General features: G+C 41.4%; 1 protein-coding gene across 1 annotated transcript; it reads right to left on the reverse strand.

The window, feature by feature from the left end:
* Window positions 1–1,258: 1,258 nt before the first annotated feature.
* On the reverse strand, window positions 1,259–18,651 carry LOC139636527 (sarcalumenin-like). The gene is made up of 8 exons (XM_071504665.1): window positions 18,574–18,651; window positions 10,123–11,235; window positions 7,888–7,989; window positions 7,037–7,132; window positions 5,737–5,853; window positions 4,662–4,895; window positions 3,382–3,731; window positions 1,259–3,060 (listed from the first exon to the last, which is right to left on the reverse strand). Exons 1-8 carry the CDS (start codon window positions 18,629–18,631, stop codon window positions 2,560–2,562), a joined length of 2,571 nt encoding a protein of 856 aa, XP_071360766.1. The 5' UTR covers window positions 18,632–18,651; the 3' UTR covers window positions 1,259–2,559.
* Between the last annotated feature and the right edge of the window lie 1,033 nt (window positions 18,652–19,684).

Genomic DNA, 19,684 nt, shown 5'->3' on the forward strand with positions numbered 1-19,684 from the left:
GGTTTCCAGGTGACACTGAAAATCATGAGAGCGAACATGTTTGTGGCAGAATATCTTATATTTAGCTTTTCCATAATAAGCTCAGAATCTGCCTTTTACATTGCATGTATTTATATGGATAAAACAGTTTTTAGAAACAGTTAGTTTGAAATACTGCTCATGTTATTACCAATTTAAAGATTTTATTCACTGTTTTTACAGAACAGAAAGATTTTGCCTCGATCTACTGACTGAACTGTCACTTTGTTTCACTTTTTTATTCTGGTTGAGTCACAGAACAAATCTGAGATGTGGGCGGTGATTCGGACCTTTCGGAACCACACACTGTGTACCAACTTTAATCATCACGTGAGCACACACAGTGTAAATCGGAAGGTAGAAATGAACTATTAGTTAAAGCAAATTGGCCAGTTAGCTACTAGTTACTACTGGGAGTGATAATCTGATCAACAATGACATTATCTGTCATGATGATGTGGCTAATTGTCATTCTAATGTCGTAATGTATGTTTCCTCAAAGAGAAAGTCATAGTTACAGTATTTTAACCATTTATAATAAGTTGCTGTGTGCAAATACAACTTGACATAACTGAATTCACATTTATAATGTGGTTTGTTTCTACTGTCTACACAATATCCTGGACTGTTTAATTCTGTACTAGATTAATTTTTATTTTAGCATACAGCATATTGTAAAACCCATCAGTATTACTTTATAGATATAGGTGGAGATGCTTCCTTCGTGTTGTTCCTTCGTGCTTCCCCTAGTTTTGGTCGTTTCCTGTTCTAAAAGTTTCACTTTAGTGGCTGATAAAAACAAATCTTTCCTTCTGCCGTAGCCTCTGTACTGTAGCCAGTCTGATCAACACATTGAATGGAGGCGCCTCCTGGTGCCTTTTTCCTGATACTGCAGGGGACATTTAACCAACAGCATTTAAAAAAAGAACAGCATTTTTATTTGACTGTTGTTAAGGCTGTGGGCGCATGTGTGCTCATCCAGCAGTTACACATTTAGTAACGTTTCTAATCCATATGATGCTCTCATGTGCGAACAAATTAGCCTGGAAACCTGGAGAGCACTCAGCAGCATCTCCCATCTGAAGCTGCTTTTATCTTGTGTATGTCCCACATTTCCCAAACCCTCTTTCACTGCATTTTGTTGCTAAACAACCAAATGATATGAATTATATATTGTTTCAGTGGAAGAGGTTTTATCTGTAATGTCTTTGTAGCCTCACAAAGGAAACAGGCTGGCAGATTTATTTTTGTTGTTGTTGTTGTTGTTTATTCCAAAGAAATCACACAAAAGAAAGACAGAGAATTACAAACAGGCCTAAAAGACTCAGGAAAAGATTACATGTTAAAGGAAATGCCCATGTGGTACACAGCCATGTATAGCAACAGTTCAGAGGGCTCAAAAAGCCAATACAAACTTCAATGGACAGAAAGTTACCATGAAATGATGGAATTTTGAGGAAAATACCACGGCTTGGTATTCAGTCAATTCAGTCCCTGTGCAGTACAGAGAAAAGGTCAAATATAATTTCTCATAAATCTAGTATAGTACCATACAAAGAAAAATGACAGAACAATATACAGTAGTGCAGTACAATACAGTAACTACAGATGGCTAAATCGGCAATAAATAAAACACTATGAGAGTACCATTCTGCCTATTTTAAAAATATGTACCCTGACATGACACTGACCTACACTGGTTTGAGTGGAAAAACACAGCACAGCAGATTTGACAGAATCTTCAGGCTTTGCAAACAACACAGGAGACATAAGAGCGGCAGGAGTGTAGTCGCTGCCAGCACCTTTCTCTGATGAAAGAAACTTGAATAAATAATGTACAAACTTGAAACTGTGAGAATTCTCAGATTTCCTCAGCATATCATGAGCAGTTATGTAGAAATAAAGGCCTTTGATATTTTTTTTTTTTTTACCTGCTCCACACATTTACATTTTGCAGACAGAAAGTTGACTACATGTCTCCTTTCCTACACTTGTTCTCTTCCAAATCGTCGTCATAAATACTACATGCAAACACTTTTCATTGCTTGTTTTGACCTGCACAAGTGCTAGATCGGTGTCAGATAGGACAATGTGTAGCAGAGGGTTGTTATACAGTCATAGAAAAGTATTTGAAAAGTTGGGTATAGGAAGTGTGGCTATTAAATAATGACACTAATGCTGGTTCGACCTACACAAGCCCAGTCTCAATATACAATAGTTACACCTCATGGTTTTCAGTCATCTACAACTTATCGACACTGTCCCATCATGGTAAAACCCATCCATTTGGTACATTGAACAGATAAAACAAGCACTAAGAAGTATTCTTAAATACTATCTGACTCAGGTCTGCTTGGTACATTAGATCTGTGCACATTTTGTACTCTCTTCATCCCTCATTCTCTCTCTCTCTGCTCAGTCCCCCCCACATCCAGTCCCGAAAACTCGCAGCAGTGGGGAATACTTCAGGAAACCCTCTGGCTGCTGCTGCTGTCGCCATCTGCCTCTTCTGTTCCTCCTCCTGCACCCTTCTCCTCCATCTCACTGCCTCCTCCAGCGATTCTTGGGTTTCTCTTCACACCCGGGACCTTCGCAGGTACCAGGGAGCGGCGGCGGGGCTGTTGGTGCAGCCTTCGCTGGGGCGGGCGTGCCCGAGGCCTTGCTGACGCCACTGAGCAGAGCTGGGAGCTCGTGCGAGATGGCCTTCTCTATTTTCTCCAGCAGACATCCGCCGCTCCAGCTGCAGTGGGAGGAGAGCTGCTTGAAGCTGGAAACAGGGTTGACACCGAAGAAGTCCTGGTAGGCCTCCTTGTTGGGCAGGTCGAACTTGCTGACGTTGGTCTTGGCCAGAATGGACTTGAAGATGTAGTACTTGTCCGGGTCATTGACAATGTCTTGGAACACCTCATAGGGGTCGCTAAACCAGCCCATCTTGTCGTAGTAGGTCTGGAGGTAGCGGTCCACCAGCAGGGCGTGGATGCGCACCCGGATGCCGTGCTGGCGGATGAAAGCGATCTTATTCTCCATCTGGTTCTCAATCACCTGCAAAGAGAGAGAGAAACAACAAGGAACAGAGGTGTGAGAGAAGAGATAAACAGGGGAATTATAGAAATATGGAGAGCTGAAAATGGCACAGTTATTAATGCAATCTTCACCTCAGGTACCACTTACACAAAGATAAACAGGCAAAGTAGATGTGTTCTGCAAGGTTTTTGTCTACTTTTCAGATTTTCAAAGACATTGTTGCCAGTCTATCTCAGGATGAACGAACCTGTTGTTTAGCTGAGCAATCATTAAACATATTTCTGTGCATCTTTACTCAAGGAATCTTACTGTAAACATGAACAAGTCGGGAAGTCGTACCTGGTTGAGGTCCTCCAGCAGTGAGATCTCCTCCCTCATGAAGAGCTCTCGGCTGGTGTCTGCAGCGTAATCCAGAGGCCAGAAGGAGCTGACGTAAACCCGCGGCGGCTCTGTGACGTTGATTAATGGAGCCATGCTCCAGAACAGGGCCCCGTAGACCCTCATCAGGTCCTGGTTGGTGAGACTGTCAGCCTTGTTGAGGATGAGGCGGATCTGGGACTCGCGGCCCTTCATCTGCTTGAAGAGCATCTCCAGCTCCCCGCCCACGTCCAGCTTGGTGGGGTCGAACACCAGGAAGATCAGATCAGCTCGATCGATGAACCACTGGCACACCTCGTTGTAAGGGTAACCTGAGGGAGGCGAGGGATGTTGGAGATGTAAAACATGAAAAATTAAGATTTTCTCACTCTGCGAAATACACAAAATGCAGTGTGATGGACACAAGACACAAAATTTAGCAGATAGGAAACTTTCTTCACAAGTAATTCTCCATCAGAAGCACACGTGAAACTCTGGATTCAAAACTGTTAATGGGATTGTTTTCTTCATGAAATAGCAAGAGAGGAGAGAAAACCAGGAAAGACAGGCTTTTCTAAAATGACAAACGATTCAAGCCCAGACACATTTAATGTTTTTCAGCTCAAACTATTAACTTCAGTGCAACAATCTCACACTCAAACTGTAATAGACATAAATGGGTTTGTTAAACATGAGTCACGCGCGTTTTATTAGTCTGCACCCTTTGTTCTCTGTACAACTCTTAGTGGTGAAGACGTCTGTTAAAAACACATTATAAATAATCCTACAACACTCCACAACCTGAATATATTGTATTATTTATAATGGTTGTGGTAAGTGTGTATCTGTGTGTCTGCTCACAAGTGATTGCGGCCTGCCTGTCTGTGTATGTCTGTGTGTGTTGTATTGATGTTGTGTGTAGACTGCTAGTCACTGTCAGATGATGTCTGTTTGATGTTGCAGATACCGTTGCACTGAGTGTGCCCACACTGAAAACAGACTCTGCCCTCTGTCAGTGATCGACTGAGATTCCACCTTAACCACTGCAGCAAAACTGTGTGTGTGAGCCTGAAGTTTTATTGGAGTGAGTCACCCTGCCAGAAACGGCAGCTACTGCAATTTCTTTTTGTGGAAAATCAAAAAGTCATAGATGCTGTTTTCAGAAGCCTTTTCATTCAGGTGGAGAATACTTTTTTTTTTTTTAGCCTGACAATGGAACAAGATAAAGATAATGAACATTGGCTGCTTTGATATGAAGACACCTCTTTCCTGCTGTTTGCGGTTCTCAATGATGCCCGGTGTGTCGACGAAGGTGACCCTCTCCAGCAGCTTGTGGGGCATCTCGATACCCACCAGCCGCTCCAGGAAGCCTTGGCCGAACTTCTCCAGGGGAGAGAAGGACCGTGAGCTGTCTGCCGCCATGACGATGCCCTCTATGGACCGAAACTTCTCACCGTGCATTATGACGGTGTACTCAGAGGTGGTGGGCTCAGCACCTGGTGGAAAGATGAAGAGGCAATGATTTAAAATTATTTGCATCTATGGTTTAAATTCATTTTACCTGATACCTGGTTGTATACATATGGTAACACTTTACTTAAAAAAACTTTTAAAAAATGCTTAATTAACTAGTAATTTTGGATGAACTAGTTAATGCTCAATTACTAGCTTATTAAGCATTAAATGACACAATAAAGCCGTCATATTTTCTCAAGAACTAACATGTTTGGAGATGTTGAGCTAATGTTTATTAGCAATAGAGTTTTTAAAGTGTCACTGTGTAAATTTGAAAGAAGAAATAAAGAGAAAGAAGAGATAAAATATTCTTTAACTTATAGATGAAATGTTGAACTAATAAGGATCAAAACAACTCATGTTCAATACAATATACACCCCAGTTACAGCCTTCCTTAGCTTATGGTGGCTAATCTTTCTCTGAATTTGAAACTGTTCTCTTCTTGCGTTACTGTTACACTTCTTTTTTAGCATGTAACAGGTAAACATTTCAAGGGTTTTATTACAAAAGTAAAACCAGAAGCTAAGAGAAATGTTTTTTGTTTCTTCCTTTCTTTCCACTCACTTTCAGTCAGTTTGCCTAATGATGATCTCTTTAAAGCAACTGACTCATGAGAAGAATGGAAAATATAGCTAATTATTTTGCAGTTGCTGCTTGTGAACATAAGGGCTGCTGTTCATGAATAGTTACATAATGTGAAAGAGTGAGCAACTTGTTATTCATCACAGCCCTGGTGATTTACACCCGTGATCACTGGAGAGTAGCTGGGTCTGTTTTTTAGCCTGCCTGATGATGACTGTTTTTTTTTTTTCAGTGCGAACCTGTGTAGAGTTCCTGGGAGGTTCCGTGAAGACCCAGCAGGTAGTTGATCATGGAGGACTTGCCAACGCTCCAGGGTCCCAGAAACAAAACCATGGGCTTAGAGGTGACCTCACCATCTGCAGTGTTTGTGTGAGAGGGACACACACACAGAACAAGAAGGATTGAGAGAAGAGGAACAAACTGGAAAAAAAAGGACTCCTTAAGGCAAAAAGCACCTTTTTTCATGATACAAATTGACTTTGCTGAATATAGCACTTTGTTCACGTGTCACCAAATTCTTGTGACATTTGCAGGAACTCAGAGTTATTGGGTTAGTTAGGTTAAAACTTTAACTTGTCCACAGGAAATATCCAAATCAAATGATACTGAGGTCATTTCTTCTGGCCTGACATCATATGAGCTGCTCTCTAGTGCCAGCCTCACCCAAAATACCAGCTCAGCACACCAGCTTATATCTCATTGCACAACAGGTAGCTGCCATGAAATAGCCAAAGAAATTGTTCAAAAGGAATAGAACCATTTGGTTTTGAATGATAAACTCTGAGATAGATACAGTGCTGTTTAAATAACGACTGAATGACGTGAACGTGTTCTTCCATTCTGCACCACCAGGTGTCCCAGAGCCCCATACATCCAGCTTCATTCTGCTCCTTAGCATAAAATGATACTTTCTGCCCTCAAGTGCTGGAACAAAGTTTCTGGGTGTCTGGCCCACACAACGTTCCCTTTAATTTTCAGCAGACAGAGAACTTATTGTGTTTCGTTGTGTGCCTGGTTCGAATAATGTCAGGTCCAAGCTCTTTTTCTTCTTAACTTCACTGTTTCTGTGCAACCATGTTTTGTATGTATTTAAATGTGCGGTTAACTGATAAAGGCACGCAGGTGAGCACTTATGATGTGTTGATCACGGATTTATACTCGACTGTTAACTGTTTGAAAAGGAAACAGGAGAAGTTAATTATATCATCCGATGAATTGCAACGCTGTGGTACCTGCTTTTCCTGTTTTATTTGTCTTGGTGCCAGAGTTGTGGCAACTCACTCACGCACTCACAACAAGATGATTTATGACAGTTGAAGGGAGGCATTTGAAATTCAGACTTTTTTACTTGTTGTGTAATGTAGAGTTTACTTTACACTATATGAGCCGAACCACAGTTGACGTGATAAACAGACATAAACCGGTGCTGCTGAAGCGGACCAATAAAAAGCTGATATGCTGTTTGAGATATTTGCCAACACAAGTGAACAGAACTGCACTGGAAACGTTGCTGTTTAATCTCCAGCAGGAACCTGTTACCTGTGACTTCGTGCTGCCTGAGCTCGTTGTACTTGTAGGCTTGCTCCATTGGCTTGATGGCCGTGTGGTAGCTGTTCAACAGCTTCTTCATAGCAGCTAGGAAAAGACAGAGAGAGGAACTGGGATGAAATGATTGGATTATAATGGTGAGAAGACATTTTGGACAAGAGTATTATTAATGTTCTAGCTACTATTACTGATTACAACAATTGCTTTGGCAGTATATGATGAATTGCCCTCAATAAGTTTATTGAATTGAGCTGAGGTGATTAAGAGACTGGCTCTGCTGCAGCACTTTGGCCTCCACCGAAATGAATCTGGTTTAACAGAACAGAGAGGGCTTTCATGCTGAGGAGAGAGTTACACATTTGTACTGATTAATCACCTGCCTCAAGACATGTCTGCACTCACACACACACATACACGCGTCAATCCATGCACGCATACAGCACACACACACGCTCACATATAAAGCCCTCGGGACCTAGACATCGTGAAGCAATTTTCCGGAATAGCTTCAGCAGAAAAGCCCCCGAAATTGTCTCAAACTTCCATTTGTTCACATTCAAAAACATCTGTTTTTCTTTTCCATTGACAAAGTAGCTGTAAACATTCTGCTGCGTTTTCATTTCAGTCCAGAACTTCAGGCATTTCCGCTGCAAGAGACATTTGAAACGGTGGGAAGCAGAGCAGTGTTATCACTGGAGGCCCAGTCTTTTAGCAGGAGGATGTGTTTGCATGTATGGGTGCTGGTGCTTGTAGTAGTGTTAGTACTCTTTCAAATGTAAGGACTAGATGTGTATATTTTCTCATGTCAGTGATTTCTGAGATGATATGAATCTGTTTCTTACCGGAGAACTCTGCTGAGGGCTCAGCAGTGGCCAGTCGCAGTGTCTCTTCAATATGGGAGCGGTCCCTCAGCTTCGGGCCTGCTGCCTCATCACCCGCATGTCCTGACAAGGGGATCAGACAACTGGTCAGGTCAAAGGCCCTGACATGCGTTTACACATGACTGCAGGAAATTATTAATGCTTAATCTGACAAAAAAAAGGCAGTGAAAACAATTTTGCATATTTTTGTGGCATACACTGATAATGAATGAATGAACCGCAGCCTCTCATCCACCAAAGGTTTCAAAAGTTAATCACCAGAACTCAGCTGACGTGGTTACAAAATGAATGTGACCCCGCCCCCCCTCAGGTAAATGACTTCTTTAGTTGTGAGTGACCAGACCAGCTGGGCTGAGAACAGCTCCAACTGTTATATCATGCTGTTGTCCATCTATCTGCTCTATTCCTTTCCTCTGCTATTTCAGTCTGCTTATTTCTGTAACAAGAGGTTGTTGCTAATTCCTCTTTAGCTACACACAGTGTCATATTCTGGGGGTTTAGCATGCGAGAGAGAGAGAGAGAGAGAGAGAGAGAGAGAAGGTTAGAGATCTTTGCTGTAAAATCATGACCCATATCAGTTAAATGCATCCAGTGAAACAAGATTCATATTTCCAAATAGAATTTTTAGTAGGCTTCCACTTTCTCACGAGGCATGCTTTATATTAGGTTTGTAAGTTGTTAGTAATGGCTTTATAAAAATTTATGAGCACTTTAACAACTTTTGCATTGCCAGGTTGTGAAAATTTCCCTTTGAATGCTTTGAATGCTCCCTTTTCCCAGCTTTATTTGTTTTTTGTAAATGTGAATACATCATTTATAAGTGGATTTATAAGTGGACTAATTTCCACAGTGTTAGCCATTGAATGGTCCATCCAGAGGCATCATCTGTATGAATTAAAGGACTAGTTTGAGAAACATGCTTTCTTGTTGAGACTTAGATGAAAAGATCAACACTTTTTACATCTCTACAGCATGAGGCTGCAGCCAGCAGCTGGTTAGTGTAGTTTAGCATAAAGACTGGAAACAGGGGGATACAGCTGGCCTGGCTGTTGAGGCCACTAATTAAAATCTATTGTTTCATTTGTACAAAAACCAAAGTGTAAAAACCACATGTTGTGGTTTTAGGTGGGGTTTTGTGCCAGACTATTTCTCGCCACAGAACCCTGCATAAAAGCACAACATGTTATTTTTACACTAGTATGGAAGCCAGGCTAGCTGATTCCCCCAGTTTCTAGTATTTGCACTAAGCTAAGATAACTGGCAGCTAGTTGTAGCTTCATATTTAACATACAGACGAGAAAGTTGTATCAATCTTCTCATCCAACTCTTGGCAATAAAATGTAAAAAGTTAGTATTTTCTAAGATGTCAATCCATTTCTCCCAGCAAGTCTTTGCTAGAAAGACCAAGCAAGTTATTCTCGAAAATGAATACATCAGCCACACCAGGTTTGCGCAACATGTAAACCCAGGACCTGTCCTTATTATTACCTAAACCTAGGCTGACCTGAAGTATTTATATCTGATATTGAACCAGGCCAGACATCACAAAATAACGAGAGGGTAGTCTCTCATCATCACTAAACAATATGGCCCAAACAACTAAAAACTTATGTCAAGGTCACAAAAATCTGTCTTATTATCACATTAAATAAAATATAAAGATATAAAGATAATAAATATATAATAAGTTATGTATATATATATATATATATATATATAACTCACTGTGCATAGAGGATCAAAAACTAAAAAGTGACAATACTCATTTTACAATAAAAAGAGCAAGCTTTGCCTAACTCCAAAATGATTACCCTCAATGTCCAAAGAATTTTCAACGACCAGGTCAAAAAAGGGCAGCACACATTACATTAAACCACCTCCACTGACACACCCTAGTATAATGAATGAAGTAATGAAGTGGGACCAGGGTAAGACATAGGAAACTCTTTTAAGACTCAGCCCTCATCTTCGATAGCAGGTGTCAACACCCAGACACCAGATAATGGCATGCTTCTTTAATTACAGAAGTACCAACAGGATGGGGACAGATTTACTGTAACAGGATCCCTCCTTCTCTACTTGGAGCTGAGAATAAAGACAAGATATTGGCCCGTGGCGTCAGTGAAAAGATTTAAGTTACCTCTCTGATGCAGCTTCACTGTAAAAAATGTCATATGGTATTATATTATTGTGTACCTTTGCTGTGAAACTCCACGGGCTTCTCTGAAGTCACCTCCTCCACTGTTGCCTCCTCCCCAACAACATCAGCAGGTGCCTCCTCCACCACAAGAGCTTCCTCCACTGTGGTTTCCACTGGTACATCCACTGAAGCTACTTCCTCATCAGGTTCTGTTGTAACCTCCTCCACAGCAGGCTCTGGTTCGACTTCAGGAATCGCCTCTGGTTCAGGTTCTGCCTCTGAAATGATTTCTGGCTCAGGTTCCGGCTTTGAAACCACTTCAATCTCAGGCTCTGACTTCACTTGAGGTTCAGCCTCAGATTCAGCTGTGACTTCTGGCTCTGGTTCCTCGGGCTCAGAGTCTGCTGCAGGAACATCCTCAGGTTCTGCTTCTGGTTCAGATTCAGCCACTGCAACCTCCTCCTCAGCTGGATCGCCAACAACAGTAGCTTCCTCCTCCACAGCCTCATTCAGGGCAGTCTCCACACTTTCCTCCTCCTCAGCTGCTGCTTCTCTGTCCTCCGGTGTGTCTTCACCTTCTGGTCTCTCAACTGTCTCTTCAACTGTTTCCTCAGCAGCAGATTCCTCCTCTTCTGCAACTTCTTCCTGAGGTTCAGTCACTTCCTCTTCCTCGTGAGATAATTCCTCCACTGCTTCATCCTCTCCCTCCTCTGTTTTCTCCTCCTCTTCTTCTTCAGATGATGCAACCTCCTCAGTTACTTTCTCCTCCTCCACACTTTGATGTTCCAAAGGTTCTTCCTCAGCCTCCTCCTCAGACGTCACCTCTTCTTCTTCCTCTTCCTCTACTACCTCCTCCTGGGAAGCTGCCTCCTCCTGCTCTTCTTCTCCCTCACTTGCCACCTCCTCGGCAGAAGCTGCTTCCTCCTCCTGCTCTTCATGCTCTGAGGTGGAGGCTGGCTCTTCTACTTCAGCATCAGCGCTTAAAGCTGATGGGGTTTTGCAGGGCTGACACATGGTCCTCTCTGGGGCCGGGGTGTCGTTGGAGGAGCTCTGGCTGGAGTGCTCCTCTGTTGTGTCGCATCTGCAGGAGAAGAGATCTCCCTCTGGCTGCTGAAGCTGCAGACGCACCAGTGGCTCCTCATCGTGGATGGACGGCCCTGCCAGGAGATCTTTGAGGGCGAAAGAAGAAAGAATATGTGATTAGACAGACTTGCTTGTTTCTGTTTTTGAAACACTTCAGCTTACATATATGTTTTGACTGCCAGACATTTTAACAATATTTTACTGCAAAACCGACCTTGATGTAAAAATGTATTGAATTCCCTCCTCATCAGCAAAACCTATACACAACAACAGAGGCCTGTAATCCTGTTATATTCCACCTATTAACTAACAAGGTCTAGCAAAAAGTCAGTATGTCAAATAGCTCAGTGGACTCATTTTAATGTTAATGAGTACAACAATGATTTGGCAAATCCAATGACAGATGTTTTCTTCAAAGTTATGTGCACCCATAAGGCTGAAAAACATGAAATAAAACAAATGCACTGGAATGATTATCTGACCAATCAGAGTGCACGCTGTAAACTACCCAGACATCTGCAATCACTGGTCACCTTTGTTCGTTACATCAGCACTTGACCAGTGCTCAGTCACTGTACTAGATCTGAAACTCAGCACATCCCTGATTCAAGACTCAGATTTCAGCTCCTTGAATGGCCACACTAAGGCATGGACTATTTGAGGCTGGCGCACAGTGGACAGTTGTGTAGAGGATCTCAAAGAAGACAGCTGAGCGGACAGGACGGCTTGGAATAGAATAATGTATTCACTGCAATTGCATAGATTTATTGCTGTTGATTTAACCACTTAAATTAAGTATGTAAACGCCACCCAAACTGAATGTGAAACTGTAAGATGACTCTAGAGCTTGACGAGTATAAACAACACTTTGTACCTATACTTTTTGCTGATATTCAACATGCCTAAAATCTGATAATTGCAAAGTAAATAGAGTTATCCAATGCTTTCCCTAGAATAAAACAGCATGTCACTATGTGAAAGTGAAATTCTGATACCCAAACTACAAGAGTACTACCAATATTTATAATAGATATAAAACATGCATATGACATCTCTTTTTAATATGTTACAAATGATATTGTATAACAATATTGTATATGATTTGTATAATGGTATACAAATGAGCTTCAGGACTGCCATTGACACAGAGCATACACTTCCTGTATATATGCCAGTTAACTCAGCATTGACTTTATGTGTTAGCCTTCGCCCTAAATAACTCTGTGCATTTATCTTTGGTAACTTAGTGATTGAAGTACTTCAGACTTATATTTTTATTGACATGACTTTTCTTCAAGATCAAAATGAAAGATAATTTCATTCTATTTTAGGGTCATTAAACTACAGACAAAGACATTTACGAGCTGTTTGCGCTCACAGATCACAGATCACATCGAGGCGAACAGACATGCACCGCTCAACATCATACAGCGGATTGCAGTTACTATGGCTGCACAGCAATCTAAAACAGGGGTCTCCCTCTCTGTTACGCCACATGCATATGATACATGTACTATAGACACTCTTCACTGCCACAGTATGCAAAGGGCACAAGGTCATGACCTCTATTTAATTATAACTGCCAGTGTGGTCTTAAGACACGGGAACACACAGAGGTGCACGGTGTGATATGAGGCAGCTAAATGTATGTCCACAGTCCATGTTACAAGATGGAGTTGGTGTGAGGGAGGAAGAATAACAGCTGGAGGAAGCTGGTACGGGTTTTACACGTTTGTAAAGCTTCTGGAAGAGTGCCGTCGTGACCACACAGGCTAATGCTAAGGAAGAAGCTTCATGAAGCTGCTGGGAGCTGCAGGTTCAGGTGATAATTCTCATCACTATGAGCGAGCGCTTTCACGGTATCACATTGTTTTCAAATTATTATTTGATGCATTTTTATTACAAAAATGTTGCTTTAAGTATTAATTTAGTTACATTTAATTAGTTTTTTGTTTTTTAATGTTAGCCCCTTCACCTGCCAAATCCTCTTCAGAGAGTAATTCCTTCTTTCCCAAAATGATGGTTGACACCACCAGAGTAAGGCTGGATATTAACCACTATTTATTGACTAACCCAGCATCATCAACCTGAATTTCATTATTTTAAATGTACTCAGTTTTCAAGAAATATATTGTTTTATTTCCACATAATTACACTGAGAATACAACCAATGATACTGAACCAGAAGTCCAACCAACCAACCAACCAGCCCGCAGTCCTGACTGTTTAACGACCGCACACACCCACACAAGTGTTTTCAATCACTGTGGCCGACTAATGAAGTTAATGAAGTTGTTGGATGAAATTCCTGTATCAAGATAACTAAATTCCTGACCTCTGAATCACACACCACCTCAGTTTTTGACTAAAACTTAAATTCCTATTAAGTCCATTGTTTCTGCTGTGCATGTGGATGTGAAAGTACCAGTGTGACACCTTGAAGCTGAGCCCACCAAACCAAAATCAGCTGCTTCTGAGTCAAGATATATTTGTATTTTGGGTCTGGATGGAGGGCTTAACACTCAATCAGCTGTCCTAAATGATGCTAGCAGGACTCCATGTACTCTCCTGTTCCTGCACCATCCCCCATGACGCTTTCTTTCCACTATTTTAAGACCCTGAATCACACATCAGACAATTTTGTTCTCATCATGTTGCTTGTCACTTCTAATATCTAGATGCTTTGTTAGCTTATCACCTTCTTGGGGGATTGTCAGTGTTAGTGACCAGAACATCAAGCTTATATTTCCTGAGCATCCACGTTCTGAGCAGACTATTTGAAAATCTGTTTTGTTCTATAATGTTTTATGCACTAATCAATTATGGCAGGCCACAGTGAATTATAATACCAACCCAGTCCAACAACAATTGAAAGCAATGGATTGCCAGTGTTTGGCTTGGCCATCACTGATGACAATAGTAATGTATTCTAACTGGGTAATGCCCCAAATTAAAAAACAAAACCAAACAGAGATAAAGAGAAATAAAGATTGAAGTCCAGCACGTCACCTGTGCATAAAGCTAGATTTGCTCTTTTGAGTGTGATTTTGACAACTTCAGGGAGACAGTGAGTGGATGCAAAGCGGATGCAAATGATTTAGAGACAGTCACATACTCATTGTGTTATCCCTGGCTGTCACTGGCAGAGGTCGAGGTGTGAGCCATGGCTGTCCGGCACCCTGGTTTTCAGCATGGCCAAGGGCTCGTAAAAAGTGTCTTGGCCAGACTTAAGTGTACTGTAGGTGTCAGTAAATGAGTAAAACAAATGAGAGGGAGATCAGTGAGGGGTAACCTGAGGACAGTGGTTGGATGGGGGAAGTGTGGATATTGTCCAAAGACATAGTGCTACAGCATTGTCTGCATTGTAACATGAACAGCAGCAGTGGCCAAGATCCTGACATGAGTTGTTGAAGATGGGCTGCCAAAGTTAGGTGACACTACATAACAAGGTCACTTCCCAATGAGCATTTACCAGTTTGTTTCTTTATCTGATGAGATAAATTATCCATTTATTGCATGGTTTACATAGAAAGCAGAATTTTTTTACACTGTGATGCCATGATTTAGAGATGAACCCTCTGTCTTGCTAACTGCAGAAAGAGTAGACAGTGTAAAAAAAAAAATGCTACTCACATGAATCATATAAACTCGCGGCCTTTGCAATCATAGAAGCTAAATTTAGTTTACTGGCTTTCCCCCACACTGCATGCCTTGAGATAGTTTGGAAAATAAAACGAAAGAGATCGTTGTCACTGTGCTAGTGGCTAGTGATGGCCAAATCAAATTTAAGTTAACATAATTAGGAGGATGGAAAAAGATGGGCCAGTGGGGGAGGAAAATACGAAAGATAATACACGTGAAAATCATACTGTGGGATTTCTGAGACACATTCTGTCACAATTAAGATATTAAAGAGGGAAGGGTTAGCAGACCAATGCACAATAATAATAATAATAATAATAATACATTACTATATTATTTGAGAGAATCAAATGAGCAGTTTTCCAATCACATGGTAATGTGAGTCTGTTGGTTGATTGCTTGTTCACTTTGGTCCAGACTGAAATTATTTCAACTATTGTGTGGATTTCCCTAAAATATAGGACAATATTCACATCCAGCACAGGATAAATTTCAGATTACTTTGTGGATCCTTTAACATTTCATTCAGCCGCACTAACAGGTCAAAATAACAATTTGTCCACTACATTTTTTTAATGACTAAATACCTGCAAAACTAAAGACAGCGGCTCGCTAATAAGCAAATATTTGCATGCTAACTTGCTAAACGAGGATAGTGAACACAGTAAACATTATACCTGCTAAAGATCCCCATGTTAGCGTTGTCATTGTTAGCATATTAGCATGCCAATGCTGGCCTTTAGCTCAATGCTCTACATTTTCTCTTATTATGCACCAAAACACCAAAGCAAATTCTTTGTATGTGAAAACTTACTTGGCAATAAACCTGATTCTAAGGCAGGTACTGATTGTAAATTGAAATTGAAAATTTCTGTTATAGCAAGTTCTTATAGCTACTGTGTTAGCAAACAATTAACTGTCTACAAATCGAGCAGGTACTGAGCAACATTTGAATTGAGTTGGAGTTGTGTGTCTGGCCACCAAATCTAAGTCCAATATTAACTATTTTTTAGCTCTTTTTTGTTCTCCACCACCTCTTGAGGGGAATATCTCTCTCTTTAGCTGCTGAATGCTCCACTGTGTTCACGACTGCTAACTTTGACTGTGTGCTGTTGCTGGGCAGGTAACGTTTTGTTGCTGAACACAGCTGCCTGCTGTGACACAAGGTTAATGAGAGTGGTGACACTGACATTTCCAAGCTACAGAACCACGGCAACATAATGTTGTGTGAAACTGCAGAGTTGGGTTACAATACTCAGTGGCTTAGTCACTATGATTGAATCCTTTCACATCACACAAAGTCATTTAATCCATTGTGGATATAGGAATTTTGATCAGTGCAGCATTAAAATGAGCCCTTTAATAGTCTTTTCTTACATCTTACATTCTTACAGATTAAAATAAAAGTTTTTTTTTTTTAAAGAATGTAAAGGTACAATATCAACAGACAAGAATCCTGTGCAAAATGTGTGTGCAACTTGGTCCTGAACATTTTTGAAGTAACAAAGGATAGTCAATGAAGAGTGTGCAATTACAAAACCAGCTTATTACATCAGGAGTTATCAGTCCAGTGTGAAGATCTTTTGCCTGTTTTTGTCACCATCAAAGTGTCACTATAGTGTAATGTGCGTCTCATCTGAGGCTGTTCCTAGGACCTGCTGTTGCTGCAGTGAAGCCTAGGCAGAGCTGCAGTGTGGTGGGGACAGAGTGGGACAGGTGCCTGGGTGCTGGATGGTACATCTTTGAGACGGAAATAGTCCCACAATGACTCAGTGGGTGAAAAGAAGGAGGGATAATTCCACTCCTATTTTCAGGAAGTGTGACGCTCCTCTCCTCCCTGTGATTGTCATGAGGCTGGCCTGCAGCTCTGCTGCACTATTGCTCACATTCCTGCAACAGTTTGCAGCTGTGCGTGACGCAGGATCTTTTCAAATACCAAAAACAGTAAGTGCATTAGCACAAGGAGCGATGACAACCTGTTGACTGTGTAACTTGGGGATAATTGAATGAATGATAAGTCAGTATGCTTCCATACATGCAAAATTCTCCTTTTTAGTCATCAGTTTCTAAAGTAATCAGGAACAAGCATGGAAGCAGCAGTGGTTTTGCATTTCTGGTTATTTGATGCTAATTAATTATGGCTCATTAGACCTAGGTAGATGGGTGCTTTCTAATTTCTTACTCCACACAACCAGTTTTAGCTCTGCCTGTCACTGTCCTGTAACATGCCCACTCTCTCAAATCAAACTGGGGGGGGGGGGGGGGGGGGGGGGGGGTGTTGCCACTTGAGCTCACTTCTAATAAACTTCCAATTACCTCAACTTTTAATAGTACTTGATCATTTAGTTATGTAACTTTAAAGAGACCAACTGTTAGGCTACTGTACTCTGGTCCTACATGCCCTCTGCTGAGCTCTCTCATGCCTCTTTTAGTTGGGACATCCCCTGGACATGGACCCTGCTGACTGGAATGACAGATTAGCAGCTCTGCAGACAGAGCAGAGTGGGAGTGATGAGGCTTTATTGAGGCATTAAATGCAGATCCGGCTTTAGCTGTATATATATGGAGTCTATTTGTATTCATGTATGTCTTTGTAATTGTCTTATCACTTCAAGCATGTGAGCGAATCTTTGTGTATATGTACATGATTAACATGAGTGCGCATTCCTGAGAGTCTAAAAGAGATGTGTATCAGCGCATGGCATTGATGACCACAGTATCTGGTGACGACTTTGTCTGGCTGATGCCTGACACCTGACTACGGCAACTTGTGGGGACCAAAATGAACCAGCGCAAGGACAGACAAGGGTATTCTCTGCCTGAGCTTTAACCAAGTATCACAAGTCACTTGACATTTTCCTGAAACTTGTGGAAACAAGCAGAGCAGGTATTTGCAATGTATAAACCGTGAATGAGTGTGTCGTGGCTGTTATTTCTGATTTACTCAGTTTAAAAATCCATTAAAGTGTGACAGGGAATAAGAGTTTAACCTGTAAAACATGGAGCGGCTGTGAAATGAAATGCCAAACTCACTTAAGCACTGACTGGTGGAGAGGAGTTACATACGTGCATGAAACTACAGTGAGATGACAGTAAAACTAAAAAACAGATCCAGTGGGAAAAGCATCATTTGAGCCAGCTTTTGCTTTGGCTCCAGCAGAGTGTGTGACTCTTTGTAGCAAGTCCAAGTCACTCTGTCAGTGCTGTCACTGTGTTTCTCTCCAGGGGAGAGAGAATAAGCAGCAGACAGGACGGTTTCCATCAGCTGGTGTCCCACCTCAGCCCTGACATTTCCCCTTGTACAACCACAAAACTCTGCACCACATGGTAACATGCAGGAAACTTTTATGGATATTGTCATTTCACACAACTCCTGGCATATTAAGCTATGAAATGCGGAATAGTTTAATGCTGTTGTCTAAGGAAAAGCTGTGTGGGCATCTGACAAACGTCAACCTGAGAATGCAGCTCTCACCTTGACCCCATTTGCTCACAACATAAAACTGAAGTGATTGTGCAATATCAATGTGTAGGCATTCAATGGATACATATCTTTTAGCTGCTCCACCAGTAATGACCCTACAAACAGTCCCCTCCGAGTCTCAGCAAGGCATACATAACATACAAAGCTCCGACACAGACCAAATTCATATGTAGCCATCCAAATGCAGTGAATCAGCATTTCAATTTCACACACACCTGTTTGAATAATTCCCCTCATGCATCTAACAGAGGTACAGATCTCAAGTATTTCACCCAAAGCCCATCGCCCTCCACCATACCTGCAGCGGACAGGGCCAGCAGAGACAGCATGCAGCACACAGACACCAGCGACTTCATTTTGACTGCCAGGGGCCTTCTCCTCGTCCACCCCTGTTATATATACACTGCTCCGGCTGAAGGTCAGAGGGCATGCCAGTGGAGGCGGGGCGCAGCAACTGCACCCATATCAGCCAGTGTGTGTCTGAACAGCTGCCTGGCCCAATCAGGAAGGTCGAGAGCAGAAAGAAACAGGAAGAGACTGGCTGTTTATGTTGTGGTCTCGCAGTTTTAATACTAATTGTAAAAAAATACTGATTTAGTAAGAGGCCAAAGGTGTTGATAAGCTTACATGTGCAACTTTTACCTTCGAGTTACCACTATTTCTTTAATCAACATTCATATGAAATTCAAATATGGCTGCATAATAAACACATTTCTCAGTTGAGGATCTCTGGTTACTGTATTCCTATTAAAAGGATTCAAGCAAGGCCTGTGCGCCACCTGTGTTTATGTGAACTCTGCCACCGCTAAATGAGAAGTTGCTCGATATCACCACCTGGTGGACAGAAAGGGGAATACGTGTGAATGAAGTATACCAGCAGACAGAAGGGGTGTAATAAAAAAAGTACAAATTTTATTTTTTTTTTCATCTTTACAAAGGCCTGTTTACCCAAGTTTTTTTTTTATAAACAAAATATAACAGCTTCTCATCGACCTGGACTGATGGGAAAAAAAGAAAAAAAACAAACAAATAAAACACACAAAAATAGAAAAAATGCTTGTCACCAAAAAAAAAAATATATATAAGGAAACGGGACAAGAAAGACAAATGAAAAGACAAAAAGGCAGAACACAATAAACAGATGTTAAATTGCGTCACAGCAAAGAGCTTACAAAATAATATCTTCCTCATCACTGATTCAGGCAGTACAGAACAGCAAGTGCTTCATATCAAATATCTCTAAAGTCCACCAAAAGACAGCAGTGCTGCAACACAATGTACAGAAACATTTGAGGGCAAAATGTTTTTCTGACCAATAACAAACCTCACCTAAACTCCAGCTGTGGCTAAACATCTGTCAGCAGAACACCAAACCCTTTTAACAAAGCGTCAAAAAAAACAAAACAAAA

This window comes from Trachinotus anak, unplaced genomic scaffold (genome assembly GCF_046630095.1).
Source record: "Trachinotus anak isolate AG129_WGS33_773 ecotype Australia unplaced genomic scaffold, CSIRO_AGI_Tana_v1 ptg000019l, whole genome shotgun sequence".
In the NCBI taxonomy this organism is placed as follows: Eukaryota; Metazoa; Chordata; class Actinopteri; order Carangiformes; family Carangidae; genus Trachinotus; species Trachinotus anak.